The sequence below is a fragment of the Diabrotica virgifera genome, chromosome 6, assembly GCF_917563875.1.
Source record: "Diabrotica virgifera virgifera chromosome 6, PGI_DIABVI_V3a".
NCBI lineage: Eukaryota > Metazoa > Arthropoda > Insecta > Coleoptera > Chrysomelidae > Diabrotica > Diabrotica virgifera.
This window is the reverse complement of record NC_065448.1, coordinates 71,004,834-71,030,982: the sequence shown is the minus strand read 5'-3', so window position 1 is coordinate 71,030,982 and position 26,149 is coordinate 71,004,834. Positions and strand designations below refer to the sequence as shown.

General features: G+C 33.0%; 2 protein-coding genes across 2 annotated transcripts in view; one reads left to right on the top strand and one right to left on the bottom strand.

The window, feature by feature from the left end:
* LOC126886089 (odorant receptor 67c-like) overlaps positions 1 to 26,149 on the top strand; it is a 155,840-nt gene that overhangs the window by 32,222 nt on the left and 97,469 nt on the right. Inside the window, exons 3-4 of the mRNA XM_050652932.1 lie at positions 2,412 to 2,556; positions 9,818 to 10,019. Coding sequence (XP_050508889.1) covers positions 2,412 to 2,556; positions 9,818 to 10,019 — 347 coding nt within the window. The remainder of the gene's footprint in view (positions 1 to 2,411; positions 2,557 to 9,817; positions 10,020 to 26,149) is intronic.
* The window catches only part of LOC126887518 (glucose dehydrogenase [FAD, quinone]-like), a 60,817-nt gene continuing 46,517 nt past the window's right edge, over positions 11,850 to 26,149 (bottom strand). Inside the window, exon 3 of the mRNA XM_050655146.1 lies at positions 11,850 to 13,359. Coding sequence (XP_050511103.1) covers positions 11,903 to 13,359 — 1,457 coding nt within the window. The 3' untranslated portion in view covers positions 11,850 to 11,902. The remainder of the gene's footprint in view (positions 13,360 to 26,149) is intronic.

Sequence of the window (26,149 nt, the reverse complement as noted above, 5' to 3'; positions counted from 1 at the left end):
GCTTCTATCTGAATACATATATTTGTAAATAGAAAAACTTCTTTCGACATCAACTGATGTAACTGGAGCATTTTTCAAATTTACTATAATAGATGGTTCTAAATGAAGTGGTTCGGAAAATGTCCCAGCTAGTACTTGAACCACTTCAGAAAGAACCTGGTAACCACTATTTTTTTCCATGGTTACTTTAAATTTTTAAAAAATTTCCTTTCCAATAGCACCTTTAACGTTTTGACACAATGACTTAAATTCTTTTATTAAAACTGTACTCTCTAACAATGATAATTCGGAGGATTCTAATTGAGTTATAGTTTTCTGGACAAAACTATAATTTGATTTTATGAACGACAGTTACTGTTGGAGGATGTTATTTTGGAAGGCTTGCTTAGCTTCCAATAAAGATTGGCAACTATCATCCGTTAAAAGGTTAATTATTTTTTTTTAAATCAACAAAATGATCAGCATATAAATTAGCTGCTTCCAACCATGTTCCCCAACATGTTAAAATGGTTTGCGGTGGCAGTATAACAGCAGGGAGCATATTTCTGTAACATTGTATTCTGACAGGTGATTTCAGGAACACCTTTTTGACGCTCGCTATTAAAATGTTAACTGGTGGAAATTTTTTCCTACTTCCTCCGCAACTCTGTTTATTCCATGCGCTAAACAAGTGACATGTATTAAGTTTGGATAAAATATTTTTAAATGTTGTCCTGCTTTCACCATATATGGTGCGGCATCAGATAAAATAAGCAATAATTTATCATTAGGCACAGCAGCAGGAAGAAAAAAAGTTTACTAATGCTTCTTGTGGAAACCGTGATATCGTTAGAGCGTTGGTTTTTTCCACTTGCTTACAGGAAATTAAATACGATTTTGGAAAAGTTTCATTGCTAAGTACACCAATCAATAAGTGCACAATGAATATTCCTGACGAGTCAGTGGTCTCGTCCACAGATATGTAAATGTAATTATTACCTAGTTCGGCTTTTATGTTGTGGATAACTGAAGAGTATAACAAATTTACATTATTTATCTTTAGAGTTCGTTCACTGGGAATGTTTTGTTTGCAATATTTTTTTAAAAAAGGACTAAAGTTTTCATTAGATAATTTTAAAAGCGGTATATTAGATGATACTAATGCACGACACAAGTCTTCGTTAAAAGTTTCTTGTTCGGTTTATTTTTTGAAACTTGACTGAAAGCACTTGGACACTGAAGGTTGATATTTTTCACCGGATGTGGTTTTTACATTTTTAGCTAAATGTTTAGCGGTTCTGACATGCTGATCTATTTGAAATTTTTTTTCAGATGAAATCTAAAAAAGACTATAAATATTCTATAGTTGTACCCATTTTTGAAATCTAAGATTGTAGAAATAAACTAAAACTGAACCGTTTTTGCATAACAATTAAAATATTTAAATTAAATCAAATAAAAATCGGTGTAGTAATCTTGAAAATGTCAAGAAATGACTGTGCAAGAAGGAAGAACCCCCAAATATTTACAAGAGGCTCTTGGTCTTTTCTGTTTACATTTAAAGAAAAAATACTCTGAGCATAAATTAAAAGCACTTAATTAATTAAGTCCAATATATGATATGTTTTTGTTTACAGCAAAATTAAAGCAAGCTATGATATTGTTAGAAAAAAAATGTTAGCGATCTTTCAGTAGACTATTGAATGATTCGAATTTTAAATAGGTATCCTTTTTTTATCGCAAGAAGTTTAAAAAATGCTTGAACAAAAATACATCGATTTATTGCGAACTAGCCTTGTGTCGGTACTTTTCTTAAACATAATCTCCAATTTTAAAATCTTTGTTTGTACCACCGTGTAAATTTTTAAAATAAAATTAAAAATAATACGTATGTACTTACGGATTTGCCACAACATGAGCAATAAACTTTATGCATATCCATAGATAGCTCTTTGTAAGGTTTTATCCAAGTTGAAACATTGCTTATTTTCGGCATTTTTAAAGCACAATAATTATTCACAATTAGAAATACACATTGTTTACGCCTCCAATTTTACAACAAAAGTGAAACCAAGTGAAACTGACAGTCAAAATAAAAATTTTTACCGAGAGACACAAACTGGCAAACACAAACCCTTAATTCCAGGACAAAACATAACAAAACTACAAGACACTCTATTTTATTAGTTACTATACCAAGAATTTGAATACCATGTGATTATAAAACAAAATTAAATATTGGCATTTTCATGCTATCTGTAAGTTTGAATATAACAATATGTAGTTAACACCAAATTTTCAAATTATATGCACTTTATGCTCACTTTTATAAAAATATGCAAAATTTCACATTTTTGCATTTTTTATGCATTATATGCCAAATATGCAATTTGCATTAAGTCTAAGCATTACAATCTCTTAAATTTTTTTCTTTTTAGGATTTCTCATCCATATAAATGCTCAACTTCAATACTTACAATCAAATATTCTTCACATGTTTGACGAAGCTAAAGACCATCTGAAAATTAGGGAAAGCAGAGTACGAATGTGTACCGAATACCATATAGCAATAATTAGGTAAATTTATTTTTTTTAATTCAGCTTAAATGATTCGAAAACTAAGGCCATTGGCATGGTATACTTGATTTTGCAATTAGATTATATTGTAGTTTGTAGTGTAAGTGCTGAATAAATGTCTTGTTAATTTGAAAAGTCGACTTCATTGTTTTTACAAAGAGATGCTAGTTGTATCCGAAAGTCTGCGGTCCCTTCGGTGAGTAACGACCCCATAAGAATAGAAATTATTTTCAATTGATATACTAATCGTAATTAAAAAAGCATCTTTTATAATTTAACGAGTCGAATCTCAAAATACCAGTTCTCAAAATATTAAGAAGCCTCTGAAATTGATTTTACATTATTCTAGAACAAAACACAAAACATAATAGTTATAGCAAAAAGCAAAATAAAATTGTTTAGATTTGTTTGTCAATTTCTTATTAACACAAATAATAAAAATAGCACACCAACCGATTTTCATAGATTATAACAAAAAATATGCATCTGAGTTAGTTTGGAATAGTATGGTCAATTTCTGATAAAAAGTGCAATAATCAATGGAAGCTTTTATTTATATTAACGAATAAAGGGGTCCTACCTTATGAATTTTAGTCAGCACATTTTTGCGTTTCTTAACCATTAACCAAAGGTGGCTGATTGTCTAGGTCTAGACTACATCGTTCCCTTTTTGTCACTCCACCACAATTTACTCTACAAGTTCTCTCTATCTTTTGATATTGATATTCATTGTCAGGTATGATCTGACCTTTCCTACCTTTATGATAGAAACTACTTCAAAATGTATTAATGTATTGATATATACAGTATGTCCCTGTAAGTTGTATCCATATGGAAAACTTTTTTAATATTAATTTTACGAAAAAAAGTTATTCTTTATAAAAATCTCTGCATGGTCCAAAACCTAAGATTCAACCATCAGATATCAAATTTTATGAATATTATACGGGGTATGTCAAAAAGTTTGAATTTCACTCAAGAGTAAAGTAGCTTTATTTTTCACAATATTGAAAATTGCTATTATGAATAGTTGTTTGGAATTAAAAACTATATTCTAATATGCAATTACATCCTTCTAATTGAAAAATTTTTTTTTTTTTGAAAAAGGGATAACTAACATTATTTTCAGTAATTTTAATTCTAATAACTCTTTTATTATTAATTTTACGAAAAAAGTTATTCGTAATAAAAAGTTCTGCATGGTCTGAAATACTCTAAAACCTAAAATACAACCATCTTTTGTCAATTTTATACGAGGTGTGTCAAAAAAGATAAATTTAGATCAAAAGTAAAGTACCTATATAGTTCAAAATATTTCAATAAGAAGGATGTAATTACATACTGAAACACAGTTTTTAATTCTTAATAACTTTTCATAATAACAATTTTCAATATAGTGAAAAATAAAGGTATTTTACTCTTGAGCCAAATTCATATTTTTTGAAATACCTTGTATAAAATTGATAAAATTTGACATAAGATGGTTGTATTTTAGGTTTCAGACCATGCAGAACTTTTTATTAAGAATCACTTTTTTTCGTAAAATTAATAATAAAAGAGTTATCAGAATTGAAATAACTGAAAATAATGTTAGTTATCCATAATTTTTCAAAAAAAACATTTTTCAATTAGAAGGATGTAATTGAATATTAGAATGTAGTTTTTAATTCCAAACAACTTTTCATAATAGCAATTTTCAATATTGTGAAAAATAAAGCTACTTTACTCTTGAGTGAAATTCAAACTTTTTGACATACCTCGTATAATATTCATAGAATTTTATATCTGATGGTTGAATCTTAGGTTTTGGACCATGCAGAGCTTTTTATGAAGAATGACTTTTTTTCGTAAAATTAATAATAAAAAAGTTTTCCATATGGATACAACTTACAGGGACATACTGTATATATATATATATATATATATATATATATATATATATATATATATATATATATATATATATATATATATATATATATAGTGAATTGAAGACTGTCATGTGAGAACACTGCTTTAAGAGAAAAATTTAGCAATTATAATTGCATAAAACACTATTATTTGTTTACTCTAAGTCTCGAAGTGAATAAGATCAATATTTCCTCTAAAATCTCACTTGAGCACTAAACAAATTGAATTAATTGGTCATCCACCAAACAATTGTGAATTGATAGCAAGTGACTTTTTTTACCACGAACGTCAAGAACAAAATGCATGATTTTTGTCGCCAGAAGCCGTTGAGCGTCCACATATTTCTTGAAGATGTCTCTAGTAGTATGGAAAAAAGTATAGATAATTCGACTTTGGATTGTTGGAATGTTAGCTAATTTGTGAGTATACACTGAATGATAGTCCTGACGTTTGCTCATAATTCTTCTCAGCATTTTCCTTTCGGTTCCCATAAAGATGCAGTTTGGCGAGCATATACAGGGTGTAACAAAAATACAGGTCATAAATTAAATCACATATTCTGGGACCATGAATAGTTCGAATGAACCTAACTTACCTTAGTACAAATTTGCACATAAAAAAAGTTACAGCTCTTTGAAGTTACAAAATGAAAACCGATTTTTTCGAATATATCGAAAACTATTAGAGGTGTTTTATTGAAAATAGACATGTGGTATTCTTATGAGAGGAACATCTTAAATAAAAATTATAGTGAAATTTGTGCACCCCATAAAAATTTTATGAGTGTTTTGTTCCCTTAATCCCCCCCAAACTTTTGTGTACGTTCCAATTAAATTATTTTTGCGGTACCATTAGTTGAACTAAATATTTTTAAAACTTTTTTGCCTCCTAGTATTTTTTCGATAAGGTAGTTTTTATCGAGTTCCAGCTTATTTTTTAATATGTTTACATAAAAATTTTATGGGGGTTTTGTTCCTTTAAACCCCCCAAATGTTTGTGTACGTTCCAATTAAACTATTACTGCGATACCATTAGATAAACACAGTTTTTAAAACTTTTTTGCCTCTTTGTATTTTTTCGATAAGGCATCTTTTATCGAGATATGGCTTCTTTTTTAATATGGTTCAAAATGAACCAGAAAATGTAAATCATAAATGAATGTTCATATTATTACAAAGTCTCCATAATCGTACTTGACCATAGGTATACAAATGGTAAGACCCCATTTTAACAGTTCCCGTTTCAGCGGTTCTCGATTACACTGACCCTTTTCAGCAGTCTCCAGTTCAGCGGTACCCATTTCAGCAGTCCCCGTTTCGGCGGTTCTCGATTCCACCGACCCGTTTCAGCGGCGTTTGGTTCTGCAGCATGCCGTTTGAGAGGCATCGTTCAGGAAAATGAGTAAAAACAGGACAGTAGTTTTAACAATAAAAAATGAATTTTATAAAATAAACAATAAATTGTCCCAAAATCACCCTATTGCTTTGCAATTGCATAAAAAGTAGGGTAATATAGTAAATAATTTTCAAAAATTTTTTTAAATTAATTCATGCAATAGTTTTTGTAAAATAGTTTATCCTAGAGGCTAAATATTTATAACATTATTCTACATAAACCAATTTACTTAGGATGATTCTGCTGGAACCTATCGAAAGAGGGAGAGCGGGTTTATCAAATCAATTTGTTAGAAGTAAAAAAAATATTTTTTCTACTAGCATGCGGAAAGTCACATTTTCCGCACCAAAAAAACAGTGAGTAAAATCCATTTTTTTTACAACCACTACTCAAAAGGAGCTTTTTCTACGCCCCATTTTTACAGTTCCTAATATTACACCGGTTTGTTGCACTTAAAACGGCTGTTTATAGTTAGAGTGACAAAATGTAAAAAGGCATTAAAAAAAATGCCACAGCGTTAACTTTATTTCACGGTTTCCATATGCGAACACAATTATTGATTAGTCCAGTTAGTCCATACCATACCGAAAATAAATTGTCAAGTCACCTTTGACTTTGACAGCATATAAACTACACATGTTTTTACGTGTGTAAGTGACCTACAAAATAATAATAATTGTAAAATTCAATAACTTTTATAATAAATGTAATCAATTTACTTTTCAGGGATTTTCTATTATTTTAAAGGGTCCTTACTTTTTATTATTTCACTGCATATACAATCCATAAATTAGATTATAAAATGTAGATCCTTATATAAAATCTGTTCAATTTTCACCTATTAATATTTGTAAACAATTGAAATATGATTTATTAAAAAACAAATGTTAACTTGATTTCTACTGGTCATGTAAAACTATTTTTTTCTTTTTTAATGTGTATTTTTTATTATATATTTATCTTAATAATATACTTTATTTAATAAAATTTACAGAATTCTTACGAAATAATTGTAAAATTCAATAATTAAAAAAAAAGGAATCAATTGATTTTTCCATGATTTTCCATCATTTTAAAGGGTCACAACTTTTTATTATTTCACTGCATAGGCAGTTCATAAACTGGATCATAAAATGTAGATTCTCATATACAATCTCTTCAATTTTCAGCTCTTAGTTTCTATGAACAACGGAAATATGATTTATTAAAAAATAAATGCTAACTTCACTTCTGTTTGTCATATAAAATTATTTTTTCTTTTTTTATATGCATTTTTTCATCAGCTTTTCATTGAGCCTACATGCAAGTACGGAACACAAAAAATATCTAAGTTATTCTAGTTGTTTATAAGCTAAAAAGTCAGGTCTTTTTCAAACAGTTTTTTTAATATCAATTTCAATAAAATGTTAAAATTTTTTAATACGTCTTAAAATTAAAGTCTCAAATAATCGACTGCGATCTGCTAAATATCTCACAGAGTCACTGTAGGGCAAGAACAGTTGTATAAACAATTGCTCTCTGGGATAAACAAATTGAATAACTTATAAACTATTTGGTCGATCTGGTTGAAATTTAGCACACTTAAATAACTCCTTAATTGACATAATTTAAAGCCATTAAATTTTACGTCATTGTGCAAAAAAGTAAAGTTATTAATATTTATAATTTACTGCAAAAATGAGGGTTTTTTGCAATTATCTCGGTCAATTATTTATATATTAGAATATGCTTACCATCAAATTAAAGAACTTTTTAAGATCTAAATTTATTTGAAACATTTTTCTCTCAAATGTACAAGAAACGTTTTATAGTCAAAAAACTGCTTTTTTCATTCTTTACAATTGTTAAAAAAAAAGCAAAATCAGCTGTACGTCTTCACGGAATTATCATCAGTTATCCCTCATCTACCGTTTAAAACTTTGAAAACCCTGTAGAACATTTTTACGTGAAATCGATGATTTTTTTCCCTATTAACTGGGGTATATACCAGATACTTAGATATTACCTGTATATTTTCAAACAAGAATAGGTTAAAATAATATCCTACAATAAAACTAATTACTTATCATTGTCACATTATTATTTTCTTATTGAGACCGCTCTATTGGGGACCGCGTTTATGGGGACCGCTGAATCGGGCACCGCTGAATCGGGGTACCGCTGAAACGGGGACCGCTGTATTGAGACCGCTCAATCGGGGACCGCGCTTATGGGGACCGCTAAATAGGGGTGAAACCATACAAATATGTGGTGGATTTGACAAATATTCAAAATATCTCGATATAAACTGATTTTTCGAAAAAGTACTGAGAGGCAAAAAAGTTTTTAAAACATTGTGTTTAACTACTGGTACTACAATAATAATTAAATTGGAACGTACACAAAAGTTTGGGGGGGGGTGGTTTAAAGGAACAAAACCCCAATAAAATTTTTATCGGGTGTCACATTTTTGGGAAAAAATCGATTTTCATTTTGTAACTTCAAAGGGCTGTAACTTTTTTTATGTGCACATTTGTACTAAGGTAAGTTAGGTTGAGTCGAACTATTTTTGGTCCCAGAATATGTGATTTAATTTATGACCCGTATTTTTGTTACACCCTGTATAGTGGTATATTGTATCCTCGATAAAGGGCTTTATACCTTTTGTCTTATCTATAGCCTTATGTCTACTCAATAATAGTCCTTGTACCTTTGGTACGTGTATAGTAGTTGGGCTTTCTCTAGTTTACCTCTTAGTGCTACCAGGAAATTGCTCACAGTGTTTTGGGTATTTTTGACGAATTTAACATTACTTTGGGAATTTGGGAAGGGTCATCTATTCATATTCCCCCGTCGTACGCCTATGGTAGTAGCTAGAAACGTTTGCTTAACATAATTTAGTAGATTGTAGAATACTAGCACCACTTACCAATGTTGTCCCATGCCTGTCAGGAAATACTCAAAAATAAATAAAAAGTTTTACTTTGACACCCTGTATTTCGGTTATTATCAACTTTTGTACTAAGGTAAGTTAGCTTTAATCGACCTATTTTAAGCTCAGGAATCTAAGGTTAAGCTATGGCCCATTCTTTACCAAACACCCTGTACAATAAAAAAATTAGAAATTTAAAAATAATCGTAAAATATATCAAAAATCATTAAAAGTATACAACTTTGAAAAACCATACCTTGCTTAACAATAGGCATACAGCCTTTTACGATAGACTATTTTAAAGATAATTGACTTTTATTCCTATTAAATGAATACTGCATAAACCTAAAGCAGTGTTGAAAAAAGTTACAGAACAATGTTTGAGAAGTAACAAGGAAAAAGTTCCAAAATCGCTGTGAGTGGCGAAATTTCAAAAATCATAATGTGGAAACTATAAATTATAGGAACTTATACCTAACGTCATTATAAAGAAAAAGGATGGAAGTATTTTTTTCTGAAGCAATACCTATACTTATATCCCTATCGAAAAAAGTTATGGGGCAAAAACCAAATTGCTATCTTTCGTGTTTTTCTTGCTTTTCTTTTGAATATATTTTTGTAAAAAAAATATTTTTGACTTTAAAATATGATAATTTGATAAAAAAATTTAACCTGGAACAATTTTCATGCAGACCTGTTTGCACCAAATGTGCATAGATCTCACCCTAATTCGCCCTGTGCCTTGGGACTGTTTCACCCCTTTCTTAAAAACGCATCCCTTTAAATGGTAGCACTCCGCGGTTTTTTCATACTGAGAGGTCCATTGACTATATGAAACAATAAAAACAATAAAACCCCGTTCACGTAGTAGTTCCTTTCTAAAATACATAATCAATAGCCTATAGAGAACTGACGAGCTGCTATGCAGGAAATCTCCTCTAAAAGTATTTTATCAAAGGGGTGAATTAGTATTTCACCTTTCTTTTCACCTTTGTAATTTTTTAGCAACCGAATAACCGACTAATAGTAATCTATATTTTTAAGATACACCAAAGAAGTATTTGGACACTTCGATCTTTTACTTATAGTTCATGTGTCGCTTACCTCTCTCATAATGGGAGTTTTGTGCTTTCAAATGGTCTTTGAAGAAAACGCATCAGATAAATTAAGATATTTTCTGCATTTAGCTGGATGGGTAGCAGTATTGTTTTTAACTTGTTATTATGGACAGCTTATTCTAACACAGGTAACTATTATTAATTGTATAAATAATTTTTTCTACTCTCATTCTTTTTATTAGATATATAATTAGCTTTTAATTAATTCATAAACAAAATTCATTTCGCATCACAAAAAACATGCCCATCAAACACCTCCTTGGTCGATTTATGGAAACGCACTTGTTTTGGAGCCGAGGAACCAGGTTCACACCATTCTTTAATCTCACCCATAGCGATAAATCGATGCACAAAATTCACTTTGTCTCTTTGATAGAGGAAAAAGAACTAGGATAACTGACATTGTTGAACGAATTGACAGTCTATTGACAGATTGTATTGTAAGAGTGTATTATGTATAATGAAGGACAAACACTAGAGGATAAACAAAGGCAGTCACCAGCACGATGCACTGATGGACTTTAAGAAAATAAATAAAACTAGATGACCAGAGTATAATAGAAGGATTTGGAGAAAATTTTATTCTCTATGGAGGTTGACCATCAATATAGCAAATTTCTCTCTGTTCTGGGCTTGAGTAATTAAGTAATTCCCTGTTGTGTGGGTCTAATCTCTGGTGTTTCGGAGTCAGGATTTTTTCTTTCTTCCTATACCCCTTTTACCTTCGATTTTGACTTCTAGTATTACCTGGAGATGCTCAAATTCTCTATGGCGCATTATGTGTCCTGGATATGACGTTATTCAAATTTTGATTGCATTGATTAGAAGAGGACGTGTGTTCATTATTTTCAGTACTTCTTTATTCATAGTTCTGCTGGTCCAGCTTATTCTTAGCATTCGGCTGTACATCCACATTTCAAATGAATTCAGTTTGTAGACGTCATACTGTTTTAATGTCCAGGTCTCACAGCCATATAGTAATAGAGACCACACATAGGTAACACTTTAGTGTTCTCAATCTTATTGTGACTGATAGCTTGGGGTTACAGAGCATTTTATACATGTTCACCAAACCAGACCTTACTATTTCAATGCGTCTTCTAATTTATTTTGAGTGATCTAGCTGACTATTTAGGTCTCTGCCCAGGTTTATAAAGCTTTGGTAACTCTGAAGGATGATACCATTTATTTGTATATTGGGTGTAATTTGTTCGTGGGAGTTCTTGTGGAATACCATGATTTTGATTTTGGAAAAGTTAATGTCCAAGAGCAGCCTGTGATTTTCTTATGATAATATGTTCATCAATATTTTAAGTGAGTCTTCTGTTTCCGCTAATAATACGGTATTATCGGCATTTCTTATATTATTATTACTAATTCTATTGACCCTGGCACCTTCAGGGCGATCTTTAAGAGAAGCTCTATGTTCGGCATATATATTTAATAATAGAGGGTAGAAAACGCACGCTTGACGCACTCCTCGTTCTATGTTTATGTAATTGGTGTTTCTGTTGTCTGTTCGTTCCGTGTGGTTCGAGTTTGTATTGCTTATGATAGCTATATCGTGTCCTTAGAACCCTACTTACTTGAGCACCTCCATCAATTTTTCGTGTCGGATGCGGTAGAAGGCCTTCCTTTAATCGACAAAGCATATATATAGCCATTTTGTATCTCAAGATACCTTTCTGCCATCAGTGTTAATCCCATAATTGCTTCTATGGTGCCTGTACCTTTTCTAAAACCATATTCAGAACGACTCAGATATTCTTCTCGCTTATTTTGAATTCGGTTATAAATTATTCGCATAAAAATCTTAGCTGCATGACTCATTATGGATACAGTCCGATGGTCTTTATAATTTCTTGCTTTTTGTTTTTTAGGAAGAGCTAAATATGTGGGTATTAGGATGTTAGATGTTAAGTGGATTATAAAATATTAAATTTGTACAAATAAAAATATTTTTTATATATTTAGATTTTATTTATAAACACAATAAAAGTATAATTTAAAACTAATGTAGTTTGCCATGGTTACGTTTAATTTCGTCGGATATTTTCTCTGCAATCATATAAATAGCAGCCGCAATACTGCTTCTTGTTATCTCTGGCATAACACCCGCATCAACCACCCTCAGATTTGTAAAACTATGAACCATGCAGTCCTTATTGACCACAGAGTCTCTTCTAGAAGTCCCCATTCTTGTAGTACATGAGGGATGGTACTCAGTTGCAGTCATATATTTTAAAGCGCAGTACCAATATTTTCTTTCCTGTCCCTTAAATTGATTGCAGCTTGGATGTTCACTTATAAGAGTAGCATTAATTCTTTTGAATGCTTCTGTTTTTGTAAGACTTAAAATGTACTGAATACCTTTATACATTGTTTCGATATCTGTCCCGTTAACATCGGAAAAAAAGTTTAAATCGATAATGGGAAAGTCGACAATATTGTTGCTTTTCAAGGTTACTTGGCCTCTTGATTTTGGTTTCAATAATGACATAAAAACCGAAAGGTCAGTTAATGGATTATAACTTTTATAAGCATGTGCATAGGTATATTTAAAGTTTAATGATCTAACAGGATTGGATGGTACACCAAATGGTGGAGGAGAAGTTAGATATTGTATATCAGCGGATCCGCTAGAGATATTACCAACGTTAATAAAGGCAATATGTTCCAAATTAGCAGCATTGGTATAAGGGGTTTCATCTTTCAGATAACGCGCCAAGTTTTCTTTTAACGTACGATTCTGCGCAGTAAGATTTGTCCTAAAATATATATTAAACAAAAGAGGATGGTCTTGTAGATTTTTTCCAACAGCAGGTAAATGAGCCACTACTGGAATAGATAATTTTTTTAATTCCTCTTTCGGACCTAGACCAGATAAGAGTAAGAGTTGTGGACTATTTATTGCACCAGCAGACAAAATAACTTCTTTTCTGGCCTTAGCTGTATATACTGCTCCATCTTTAACAAAAGTTACACCAGTTGCTATATGACTTTTTAGTAATATTTTATTAACTGCTGCATTTAACATTATTTTCAGATTTTTTCTGGATTTGACGTAGTCTAAAAAAGCGTGTTCGGAATTGTGGTGTATATTATATTTAATAGTAGATTGTATTCTAGATACCCCTATTTGCTGCTTTCCATTATAATCCACCAAATTCAAACCTTTTTCTCGATTAGCATTGACAAACGCGTTTGCTATAATTGAAGGAGGACTTGTTTGGTTAACAGATAAGGGTCCAGTCGTTCCATGATAATGTGGATCACACGATTTAAAAGAACAACTTTCCGATTTTTTGAAATACGGAAATACATGTTTAAATGCCCATCCTTGGTTACCCATTGCTTCCCAGTTCTTGTAATCTGTATGAGCGCCTCTAGCATATACTGCTGAATTCATGGTGGTTGTGCCCCCTATGACTTTTCCACGAGGGTAAACACACTGATTATTTCGCATGCCTAAAAATTAAAAATATTTTTATACTAGTTAAATATACATAGAGGTATATCCTTACTCTGTGTAAGGTATAAGGTGTTTACGTGGATCAGAAACCGGAGATTAAGCCACTTCACTGAATAAATCATAGGAGAAGACCAGGCAGGATTCAGACAAGGACCGTCTACTATTTACCAGCTATTAAACGTGAAACAAATATTAGCTAAAGCCTGAGAGAACGACATATCTACCAAATCTCTATATACCATAGAGATATAGTCGGAGAGATAGAAGCGGACTTTGTGCGTCATAAGTAATATGGAAAAACTATACGGGGATATGTTGAATTAGTTGTGTACATGACTTTCCCCAATGGCCGGAAACCAGGAGGGACGAGCGTAGTTGTGAGGGGTCAAAGTTGCGATTTTTATTATTTTTTTTTGTAATGCTCACGATCGAGATAGTGCACCAAAATTTGGGAATAAGTAGCTCATGACGTAGTTAAGTAAAATCTCCAGGGGTGGAACGCTGCCTGGCCTACAAAGGGGTGGGGGTAGGGGTGAATATAAAAAATATAAGGGGTTTTTCGCGACGTTCGTGATTGAGATAGTGCACCAAAATTTGGGAATAAGTAGGCCATGACAACTTGATGGTAGTACTTGTTAAAAGTGTACCCAAATTTTGGAAAACTCCAACAACAAGGTAAAATTTGATATCTTTTATTATAAACTAAATCGACTAGTTCTTCCTTTTCGATCAAGTCGTTGTCAAAGATGCCGGATACAAGGCAAACGAAACAAACTCCACAGACGACTCAAGCTGGAATGTTGAGTGAAGAACTGTTAACGAAAATTTGTAAACAACAGTCTAATTTTATTATGAACGAAATAGATGTTAAGTTTACACAATTCAAAGTCAGTCTGGACTCATTAATTGGGCAAGTTATTGAGAATAGGGAGAAAATAAATACCATATCCATGAATCAAAATTTGATCGAACAGCGCTATAAACTTAATAATTTACTACTTTTTGGTATGGAAGAAAAAAACCAAGTGGGAAAATCTTTAGAAGACACAGTGGTAAAATTTTTAAATGATAAATTATCAGTAAACCTAACCCAAAGTGACGTAGATATCTGTTTTAGAATAGGTAAATTTTCTGATAAAAACAGTACCAATCCTCGACCAATTCTCCTACGGTTTTTGTCATATAAATTTAGAAGAAGTGTTTTTGATAGGAAAAAAATGTTGAAAAGTTCCGGAATAAGTATTAAAGAAGATTTAACCACTACTGCTAGTAAGATTTTGAGGGCGGCTATGGAGAAATACGGGAAACATCGAGTTTGGACATTGGATGGAAGAGTTTATGCGTTAATTAATAATATAAAAAAGTGTCTTTCTGATCATTCATTCAACTAATTTTAAATGTTAATAATTCCTTTATCGAACAGGTACTACTACTAGTTTTAGTTTCAATATAAATTTGTTTTAAACATGAATCAATTATTCTTAATGGGTTTTGTGTTTTATTAGTGATAAAAAATATATGGGTTTATTTTATGCTCGTTATTTTAACTGGAACGAAAGTTCTGCGTATTATCATTGTATTTATTATATTTCTTTTTCAATACTAGTTATTTATTTATTTAGGAACTATGATGGGTATTTTGTCAGGAGCAGCGTTCATTTTATTTGTTATATTTAATAGATTTCATACAGTTTTTTTTTGTGTTGTTATTTTAGATATCAGGTACTTTTATGAAAAAATTTTCTTTTGCTTTCTTTAACGCTAATTCATTATGTAATAAATTTAACGAATTTAAATCTTATGTTTTAAGAGAGGAATATGATGTAATAGGTATTGGGGAAACTTGGTTTAATCAGAATATTACTGATCATTTTGTGCACATTGACGGATTCAATCTTATAAGAAATGACCGAATTACAAGAGGGGGAGGAACTGCAATATACATTCGATCTTCACTTAATTATAATATTCTTTGTGATTTTACTAATACAGATTCTGTTGAACAAATGTGGATTAGTTTCAAATTACATAATACAAAATACGCATTTGGAAATATATATAGACCCCCGGATAAAAATATAAATGATTTTTTTAAGCGACTTTGAAGAAAATTTAGCTGAAATTTTCACACAGTTTGATGAAATAATTTGTGGAGGGGACATAAATATTGACATGTTAAAGGGGCCGTCCTGCAATAACGTAACAAAGTTTATTAACATTACAGAAATATTTAATCTACAACAAATAATTAATGAACCTACTCGAATCACAGCTACTGGTGAATCACTTATTGATGTCATTTTAATTTCAAATCAAAACGATTCTTACATTCATGGTAATAAAGAACTATTTATTACTTCTGATCATCAGTTAGTATTTTGTGCATTAAATTTTGATATCAGTAATAAAGAAAATGTTATATATACAAGAAATTTAACTAACATAGATAAAAATTTATTGGAAGATTTTTTATATTCGTCTCCTTTCGAAGAAATATTTCGGTTAGAAAATATTAATGATAAAGTTTCACTTTTTAATCAGTTAATGGTAAATATTTTTGATACATTAGCTCCTATTAGAAAAAGAAAAAACAAAAAAATAAATCCTCCATGGCTTACAGATAACATAAAACTATTGATAAAGCTGAGAGATAAAGCTCTTTCTAAATACCGAACAACAAAACGTCCAGCTCATTACCAGTATTACAAAGATTTGAAAAATTTCGCTACTGTTGCAATAAGAAACGAAAAAAGGGGGTATTTTAATTTTTGTTTGAATACTTATGGTAAAAATCGTAAACAAATGTGGCAACAAATCAGAAAGTTGCGGCAAATAGAGAAATACCGCAAAATTTAGATAATCCTAATAATATAAATAATCATTTTCTTTTAGTAACTGGTAATATGACTGAGCCAGATCAGAACTTATTACTTTTCTATAATAATAATTTAAAGACAAATTTCAATGAATTATTGAATTTCATCACAGTTAATACAAATACTGTATATAAATATTTACTAGAAATTAAAACTAAAGCAGTGGGAGTCGACGAATTACAAATTGACATGCTTTTGCTATGTTGCCCATACATTTTACCATTCATAACTAATATTGTCTATATCTGTATTGAATTATCAGTTTTTCCCGATGAATGGAAAATATCAAAAGTTTTTCCTTTGCCTAAGAAATCCAACATAACTAGTATGAGTGAACTCAGACCTATTTCCATTTTATCTGTGTTGTCGAAAGTTTTAGAAAAAATAATAAAAAATCAAATTGAACAACATACAAGTCAATATGATATTTTACCAACTAGTCAGTCAGGCTTTAGGCGGGGCTACAGCTGTGCAACAGCGCTATTGGAAGTTACCGATGACATACTTCGAGACATAGATAAGGGAAATTCTAGTATACTAATACTTGTGGATTATACAAAAGCTTTTGATACAATAAATCATCAGTTATTATTCAATATTTTGCATTATGTAGGGTTCTCTCCAAATGCTATTAAATTTATTAAACATTATCTTACTAACAGATCTCAGTTTGTGGAAACAAGTTCGGGAATATCTAATAAAAAAAAATATATTTTGTGGTGTGCCCCAAGGTTCAGTTTTGGGATCGGTTTTATTTTGTCTATATGCAAGTAACGTATCTACTGTTTTAGAAAATTGTAAAGCTTATATTTATGCAGATGATACTCAGATAAAAATTAGTGTAACCGAGTTCGAGGAGTATTATCACAAATGAACGTATTAATACAGAATTGTCAAAACTCGTAAACTTTTCAAAAAGACATCAGTTAATCATAAATCCCACTAAAACTCAAATGTTAGTGTTCGGAAAAAACAAAGACGTCATTTCAGAGCAACTATCAGTCTCAATTGATGGTGTTGAAGTATTATCTGTTAATGTGGCACGAAATTTAGGTTTAGAATTAGATACAGATCTCAAATTTGGCAGTCATGTGAATAAGTGCATTAAACGGGCTTATACCAATCTAAAAATGCTTTTTCCGCATCGTCACATTTTAGATCAAAAGACAAAAATTTTATTGTGTGATACAATGGTTCTCAGTCACTTTAATTATTGTGATACAGTATATGGTCCGTGCCTTGACAATATAGAAACAACACGTATTCAAAGGGCTCAAAACTCTTGTCTCCGGTACATCTACGGTATCAGAAAATTCGAAAGAATTAGCCATAAACTGATTGAAGCGAAATGGTTAAATATGAAGAGTAGAAGAGAGTTACATTTGACCACATTGTATCATAAAATAATATTATATAAGTCTCCACCATATTTATACAATAAAATTACGTTTCGCAGTGATGTGCACAACATACATACTCGTTTCAGAGGCCAAATATCACCACCTGCTCACCGAACTACTAAATTTCAAGGATCATTCACATATATGATTTTTAAAATATATAACCAAGTACCCCAACATCTAAAATATCTACCAATAAGTACGTTTAAGACTAAGTACAAAAGTATTTTACAAGAAAGTAAATAGCAATTCTTTTTCTTTGTATTTTTTTTAATGTCATATATCATTTGTTTTTGTTTATAGTAATAAAGGGATGACACTTCATTGTATCAGCCTAGCTGTTTGTCATCTCTTTTTTGCAGAAATATATTGAATTTAATATGTAAGTATTATAATGTATTGTTACATATCATTCTGCAAATAAAACATATTATCCAGATTTAGCCATACGGCTCACACTCCCTCTAAGGGGAAAATTGACTCATCCCAGATACCTACGGTATCAAAAGGATTGAGCTCTGGTGGGACTCTTTCCGTGTTATCGAGCCCTAGGTGACTTGGTATGCTGGAGTTTCTCCCAGATATTTTCGTACGCATCTGGCCGTTGCGAGTAGTACAGCTTTCTGCATGGTCTTATAAAGGTGTTCATTTAGACCTAGCTTTTTTATGCTTTCGAGGAGGGTCTTCGGAATGACTCCAGTAGTAGACATAATAATCGGTATCGTCTGGGTACTTTGCATTCTCCATTGCCTTCGTATTTGAATTTCCAGATCTCTGTACTTGGCGATCTTTTCAGTAAATTTACTACGTAGATTATTGTTGTTAGGTATCGCCACATCAATTAGTGTTGTTTGTCTAAACATATTATTATTATTATTATTATTACTAAGTAAAATCCCCAGAACCGGAAACCAGAGTGGACGCTCTGATCTTTTTTGATCTGATTTTTTTGTGACGCTCATGATCGAGTTCACCAAAATTTGGCAATAAGTAGGTCATGACATAACTAAATAAATCTACAGGGGTGGTACGCTGCGTGGCCGACAAAGGGGTGGGCAGGGGTGTATATATAAAAAATATGAGGGATTTTTTACGACGTTCGTGATTGAGATAGTACACCAAAATTTGGGAATAAGTATACCATGACATAACTAAGTAAAATCCCCAGAGCCGGAAACCAGAGTGGGGGACGAGGATAGTTATAAGGGGGTCAAAGTCGCGGTTTCTATTATTATTTTTTGTGACGCTCATGATCGAGATAGTGCACCAACATTTGGGAATAAGTAGGCCATGACGTAAATAAGTAAAATCTCCAGGGGCGGAACGCTGCGTGGCCGACAAAGGGCCGGGGGCAGGGGTGAATATAAACATTTTAAGGGTTTTGTTGTGACGTTCGTGATCGAGGTAGTGAACCAAAATTTGGGAGTAAATATATCATGATGTAACTAAGCAAATTCTCCAGGAGTGGAAACCAGAGTGGGGGATGAGGGTAGTTTTAAGGGGTCAAAGTCGTAGTTTGCATTATTTTTTTTGTGACGCAGCACAACATTTGTCCCCCAGGCAGCGTTCCGCCTCTGGAGTTTGTACTTAGTAATGTCATGATCTACTTATTCCCAAATTTTGGTGCACTATCTCGATCACGAACGTCACAATAAACCCCTTATATTTTTATATTCACCCCTGCCTACCACTCCTTTGTACCCCAAGCAGCATTCCGCCCCTGGAGATTTTACTTAGTTACGTCATGACCTACTTAATCTAAAATTTTGGTGCAATCTCCATCATGAGCGTCACAAAAAAAAAATAATAAAAACCTTGACTTTCACGCTACATAACTACCCTCTACTTATTCCCAAATTTTGGTGCACTATATCAATCACGAACGTCGCAAAAAAACCCCTTATATTTTTTATACTTACCCCTACCCTACCCCTTTGTCGGCCACGCAGCGTTCCACCCCTGGAGATTTTACTTAGTTACGTCATGGCCTACTTATTCCCAAATTTTGGTGCAATATCTCGATCATGAGCGACACAAAAAAAATAAAAACCGCGACTTTGACCCCTTATAACTACCCCCGTGTCGCTACTCCGGTTTTCGTCTCTAGAGATTTTACTTAGTTATGTCATGGTCTACTTATTTCCGAATCTTGGTGCACTATATCAATCACGAATGTCGCAAAAAACCCCTTATATGTTTTATATTCACCCATACCCCCACCGCTTTGTCGGCCACGCAGCGTTTCGCCCCTATAGAGATTTTACTTATGTAGTTGCGTCATAAGTGGGGTGTAGGATTGTGTTGCAGAGGTAGTACCTTTTATCGGAACGACCACATCGAGTGTCATAGACAGGAGATGGTTCTTGATAACTGGTCCTCGCAAGACACCTAACTCTCACTTATGGTTCCACGTGCCACACCCCGGGCAACTGCATTGGTCTGCAGGCTAAACTAAGTGAGGGTAACCAGATATGGTGAAACTGTAACGTCTGTACCCAGAGTGGGCGGTTACAAACGGCGTCTGACCCAGAGTGGGCGGCCGAAACTCAAGCCAAGAAATGGCATGAAGGAAGGCAACGGGATACCACCTTCATTACTTATTATCCCAAGAGAATCACAATGACGTCATTTAATTATAAAATTTCCGGAGTTATAAACAGTTCCCCAATCGGATCTCCGGGGGGAACGCAGTTAAATGATAAAAGCCTAACCCAATTGAACTTACGAAGTAAAATGAAGATCGGAACATGGAACGTGCAAAGTTTGTATGAAGCTGGGAAGCTGACTAACGTAATCCAAGAAGTAAAGAGATTGAAGATAGATGTCTTGGGGATAGCAAAAACATGGTGGCCAGATGTAGGAAGGTATGCTGTCGAAGGGGCAGTCATGTACTATTCTGGAAACCAGGATAAAAACCACAGAAAGGGAGTAGGTATAATAATCACGAGCAAATTATCTGCATCGGTAATACAGTTCTTCCCACTCTCAGACCGTATGGCCTTACTCAAACTGAAAGCCAGTCCAGTCAATATCAACATAATTCAGGTTTATGCCCCAACATCGGACTCAACAGAAGAAGATATAGAAATGTTCTACGCAGAACTTAAACAACTGCTTAGTAACGTGAAGAGACATGAAGTAAACCTCATAATGGGCGACTTTAATGCCAAGATAGTGAGAGGCAGAGACGACGATTTAATAGGCCCGTACGGCCTGGGAGAGAGAAATGACCGAGGCGAACGACTATATCAATTTTGCCAAGAGGAAGATATGAAAATATCTAATACCGGGTTCAAGCTACCACCTAGACGATTATATACATGGAAAGCCCCAGCGGACCGCCCTGAGAGTATAGTTCGAAACCAGATCGATTACATAATGGTTAACAAAAGATTTGGATCATCAATAACTAGAACTTGTACATACCCTGGCGCCGATGTTCCATCAGACCATGTCCTTCTCTTAGCAGAAATAAAAATAAAAATCACTAATATGAGGAGACCTAAACCAGAACCAACAATAGACTATGCTAAACTTAAAGATGAGAATACCAGAAGAGAATTAGTATGAAATTAAACAAAGAACTAACAAAGAATACAAAAGTAGAACTAGAAAGAGAAGTTAATTTGGATAACACATGGAGAGCCATAGAGGAAACAATGACGGATACAGTTAAAAAAGAATTAGGTTATAAACAAAAACTACAAAAGAAAAGTTGGATGACTGACGAAATCCTGGCAATGTTCGAAGAAAGAAGAAAACATAAAAACCAAGGGAACCGAGACAAATATCGAGAACAACAACAACGCATAAGAAGAGAGATAAGAACGGCAAAAAATAAGTGGCTAAAGAAACAGTGTGAGGAAATGGAACAGTTACAAAAACTACATGATGACCACAACCTACATAAGAAACTAAAGGAGGTAGCTGGAATATACAGAAAAAAGAAATTTTCTAACTTAGAAAATGAACAAGGAAAAATGGCACAAGGTGATAGAGAGAGGAAACTCATATGGGAAAAATACATCAAAAATCTCTTTGCAGACGAGAGGCCTGAGATAGAAGTCGTTCAGGAACAAGTGATAGATATTAACAACCTATCTGGTCCCGAGATCACAATTGAAGAAATTACTAGAACAATAAATACCTCGAAAGACGGGAAAGCAGTTGGACCTGATAAAATTCCTGTTGAGTTACTCAGATTGTTAGATGAAGAGGGAATTACGATACTCCAAAGATTTTTCAACCAAATCTATAAAAAAGGAAAATTCCCTGTCCAATGGCTTGTATCTACCTTTATCCCTTTGCCAAAAAAGAACAACGCAACAAAGTGTCAAGAGCACCGACTGATAAGTCTGATGAGCCATTCTTTAAAAATATTCCTCAAAGTTCTTCACTACAGAATCTCCACAAAATGCGATAAGGTTATTGGTTGCTCACAATTTGGATTTCGAAAAGGCCTGGGTACCAGGGAAGCACTAGTTGCAACCCAAGTGCTAGCTCAGAACTGCTACGATCAAAGGAAAGATGTAATGATGTGCTTTATACATTATGAAAAAGCCTTCGATCGAGTACAACATCATAAACTCGTACATATACTGAAACAACTCGACATAGATCAAAAAGACATTCGTTGCATAGAGGCTCTTTACTGGAATCAAACAGCTGTCGTCAAGGTAGACAATGAAACAACGCAAGCTCAAAAAATTCTCAGAGGTGTAAGACAGGGATGCATTCTCTCCCCACTACTGTTCAATCTATATTCAGAAAGTATCTTCCAGGAAGCTCTTGAGGAATGCGAAAGCGGCATCAAAGTGAATGGTACCTGGGTCAATAATATACGATATGCGGATGAGTCGGTCTTAATAGCAGACAATATAGAAGACCTCCAAAACCTTCTTAATAAAATTGGAGAGCATAGCGAGAAGATGGGACTTAGCATCAACATAAAAAAGACAAAGTTCCTTATAATCAGCCGTCAATTATGTCAACATCAAAATGCAAGACTAGCATATAACAACCAAGATGTAGAGCGCGTAAGAAAGTTTAAGTACCTGGGAACCTGGCTATGTGAAGACTGGATGTCGGATATGGAAATTAAATGTCGGATAGAAAGAGCCAGAAGTGCATTCATGAAATTCAGAAACGTCTTTACGAACTCTGACTTTGACCTAAACCTAAGATTAAGCTTCACAAAATGCTATATATGGTCGGTGCTCCTATATGGCATGGAAGGATGGACTTTAAAAATAAACACAATGAATAAGCAAGAGGCATTTGAGATGTGGATCTATCGACGAATCCTTAAAGTTCCCTGGACCGCAAGAATAACAAATGAAGAAATCCTGAGAAGAATTGGTACAGAACGACAACTGATGTGCACAATTAAACAGAGAAAAGCGGCATACCTGGGACACATAATTAGAAATGAAAGATATCAGTTTCTGCAAACCTTAATTGAAGGAAAGATCGAAGGAAGAAGAGGAGTGGGCAGGAAGAAAATGTCATGGCTCCGTAATGTCAAACAATGGACAGGACTAAAAAACATAGGAGACCTAATACATACTGCAAGGGATAGAGAAAAATGGTCAAACGTGATCGCGAACATCCATTAGTGGATTGCATAAGCAGAAGAAGAAGTTGCGTCATGACCTACTTATTCCCAAATTTTGGTGCACTATCTGGATCATGTACGTAACAAAAAAATAATAAAAACCGCGACTTTGACCCCTTATAACTACCCTTGTCCCCCACTCTGGTTTCCGGGCGTTGGGGAAAGTCATGTACACAACTAATTCAATATATCCCCGTATAGTTTTTTCATATTATTACGCACAAAATCCGCTCCCAGCTCTTAGACTCATAAAATATATACATATATGTAATTATGCAGGTAAAGTTATTTCAAGCCACCATGACTCACACAGAAGCGCAAGTATAAGTTCAAAATGAATTGACAGATCCCTTCCAGATAACTAAAGGGCTAAAACTGGGAGATGGGCTGGCACCAACTCTGTCTAATATACAGAGTGAGTTTTATGTATGGAAACACTCAATTATCTCAAAAACGTCTTACACGATTTTTATAGATTTTGGTAGGTATGGATTTTCTAATGCGGCCGACATTATAGTGCTAATTACATTGTTGTCATATTTTCCGTTTTTCTGGAAATCTAATGAAATTTCTTATTTCAAATGGAACACCCTGTATATTTTTTGTGTTTTGAAGTCCCTAAAAAATACTGATAATTTTTGATGTTATATTCCCTATACCTAAATACCATAATTTCGGAGTTATTGCTACATTTATTTAAAAAAAAAATTAAACAAATTATAAAAATACATTTTTTTGACCCGGGTAAACACTATTTTAGGAAGTTTGGATCATGGGGAACAAAAAAGATCTTTTATAATTTTTCTCTAAAATTAATCTTTTCCGAGTTATAAACAATTTAAAACTGAAAAAAATCGAATAATGACGATTTTCAAGGTTCAAGAACACAAATAAACACTTTTATTTTTGAAACTGCGAAGTACCCAAATTCAACCTCAAGCCTTATTTTATCAGATACCGATAAGTAATTTAAGATTGTTTCATTTTAAAACATTGTAATTTTAAATGTTAATGCAGCCCGATCGCCCGTCCTCTCGTATGCACTTCATTAAAAATTAAAAATCAATGTTTTAGAATAAAAAGAGACAAAAAATCTTGTGGCAAGCTATCAGAAGAGTTGCGCTTGAATTTAGGTACTTTATAATTTCAAAAATTATATTTTTTACTTTTGTTTTAGAACCTTAAAAATCGTAAAAAATCTTAAAAATCATTATTCGATTTTTTTCAGTTTTAAATTGTTGATTACTCGAAAACGATTAACTTTAGAGGAAAATTACAAAAAACTTTTTTTGTTCCCAATGATCCAGAGAACCTAAAATACTATCCATCTGGGCCGAGAAAATTGATTTTTATAATTTGTTTAAATTAAAAAATTTTTTTTTTAAATAAATGTAGCAATACCTCCGAAATTATGGCTTTTAGATATAGGAAATATAATATGAAAAATAATTAGCATTTCTTAAGGACTTCAAAACGCAAAAAATATATAGGATGTTCTATTTGAAATAAGAAAGTTCATTAGATTTGCAGAAAAACAGAAGATCTGACAACAATGTAATTAGCACTATAATATCGAACGCATTAGAAAACCCCTACCTACCAAAATCTATAAAAATCGTGCAATCCGTTTTCGAGATAATTGAGTGTTTCCATACATAAAACTCACTCTGTATGTATGGAATATGTCATCAGAAAAATGCCCGTAAACCCAAAAAATTTACTGTTTAAATTAGTCTATGCAGATTGCAATGTACTTACGCAGATGAGGTAAATTTGATGGGAAGAACTGCAAGAGACGTCAAAAAACTATATGTGGAGCTTGAAGAAAATGCGAAAGAAATGGTCGTCAACGTAGATACCACTAAAGCCCTAATATAAGCAAGGAACTAACGAAACTTGCAGAATTTTACAATAGATGACGCTAAAATAGAAGTAGTAGAACAGCTCACATACTTGGGTGTACAGACAACTGAAAATGGCAGCGAGGAAGTAGAAATACGAAAACGGATAATTTGCTAATAAAGCATACTTCTCTCTGTAGCAGTGATTGGATCCAAAGACATCCATAGGAAAGTAAAGTTTAAAATATGTAAAACCATCATATAATACGGCCAATAGCAACATATGGTGTAGAAACGTGGATCGTGACTTAAAAGAAAATAAACCTTATTCATACTTTTGAAAGAAAGATATTAAGGAGGATATTGGGACCAATTGCGACAATGGTATATGGAGAATAAGGTTCAACCACTTCTTCTTCTTTATGTACCATGTCCTTTCAGAACGTTAGTTAACATCATAGCTATCTTAATTTTATTCACTGCCACCCTAAATAGCATGCTTGCATCAACACCATACCAATCTCGCAAGTTCTTCAATCATGAGGTTCTTCTTCGTCCTGGACTGCGTTTGCCTGCTATTTTTCCTTGCATGATATTTTGTATCAACCTATATTTGGTACCTCTCATTACATGTCCGAAATACTCCAGCTATCTGTTCTTCTTCTTTAAGTTCCATCTTTTATCGAAGGTTGGAAATCATCATGGCAATGCGGACCCTGTTGACTACCGCTATAAATAGCTCTGCACTACTGCATTCGAACCATTCTCGTAAGTTCTTAAGCCAAGATGTTCTTCGTCTTCCCACATTTCGCTTTCCTCGGATTTTACCTTGCATAATAAGTTGTAATAATGAGTATTTTTGCCCTCACATATCCCAAGTACTCAAGTTTTCGTCTTTTGATAGTTAGTATTATTTCCGGTTGATTTTCTATCCTTCTAGTTACTTCCACGTTCGACATTCTTTGAATCCATGATATTCGTAGGATTCTTCTGTAACACCAAAATTCAGAGGCGGCCAACTTATTCAAATTGACTTGTTTCAATGTCCACGCTTC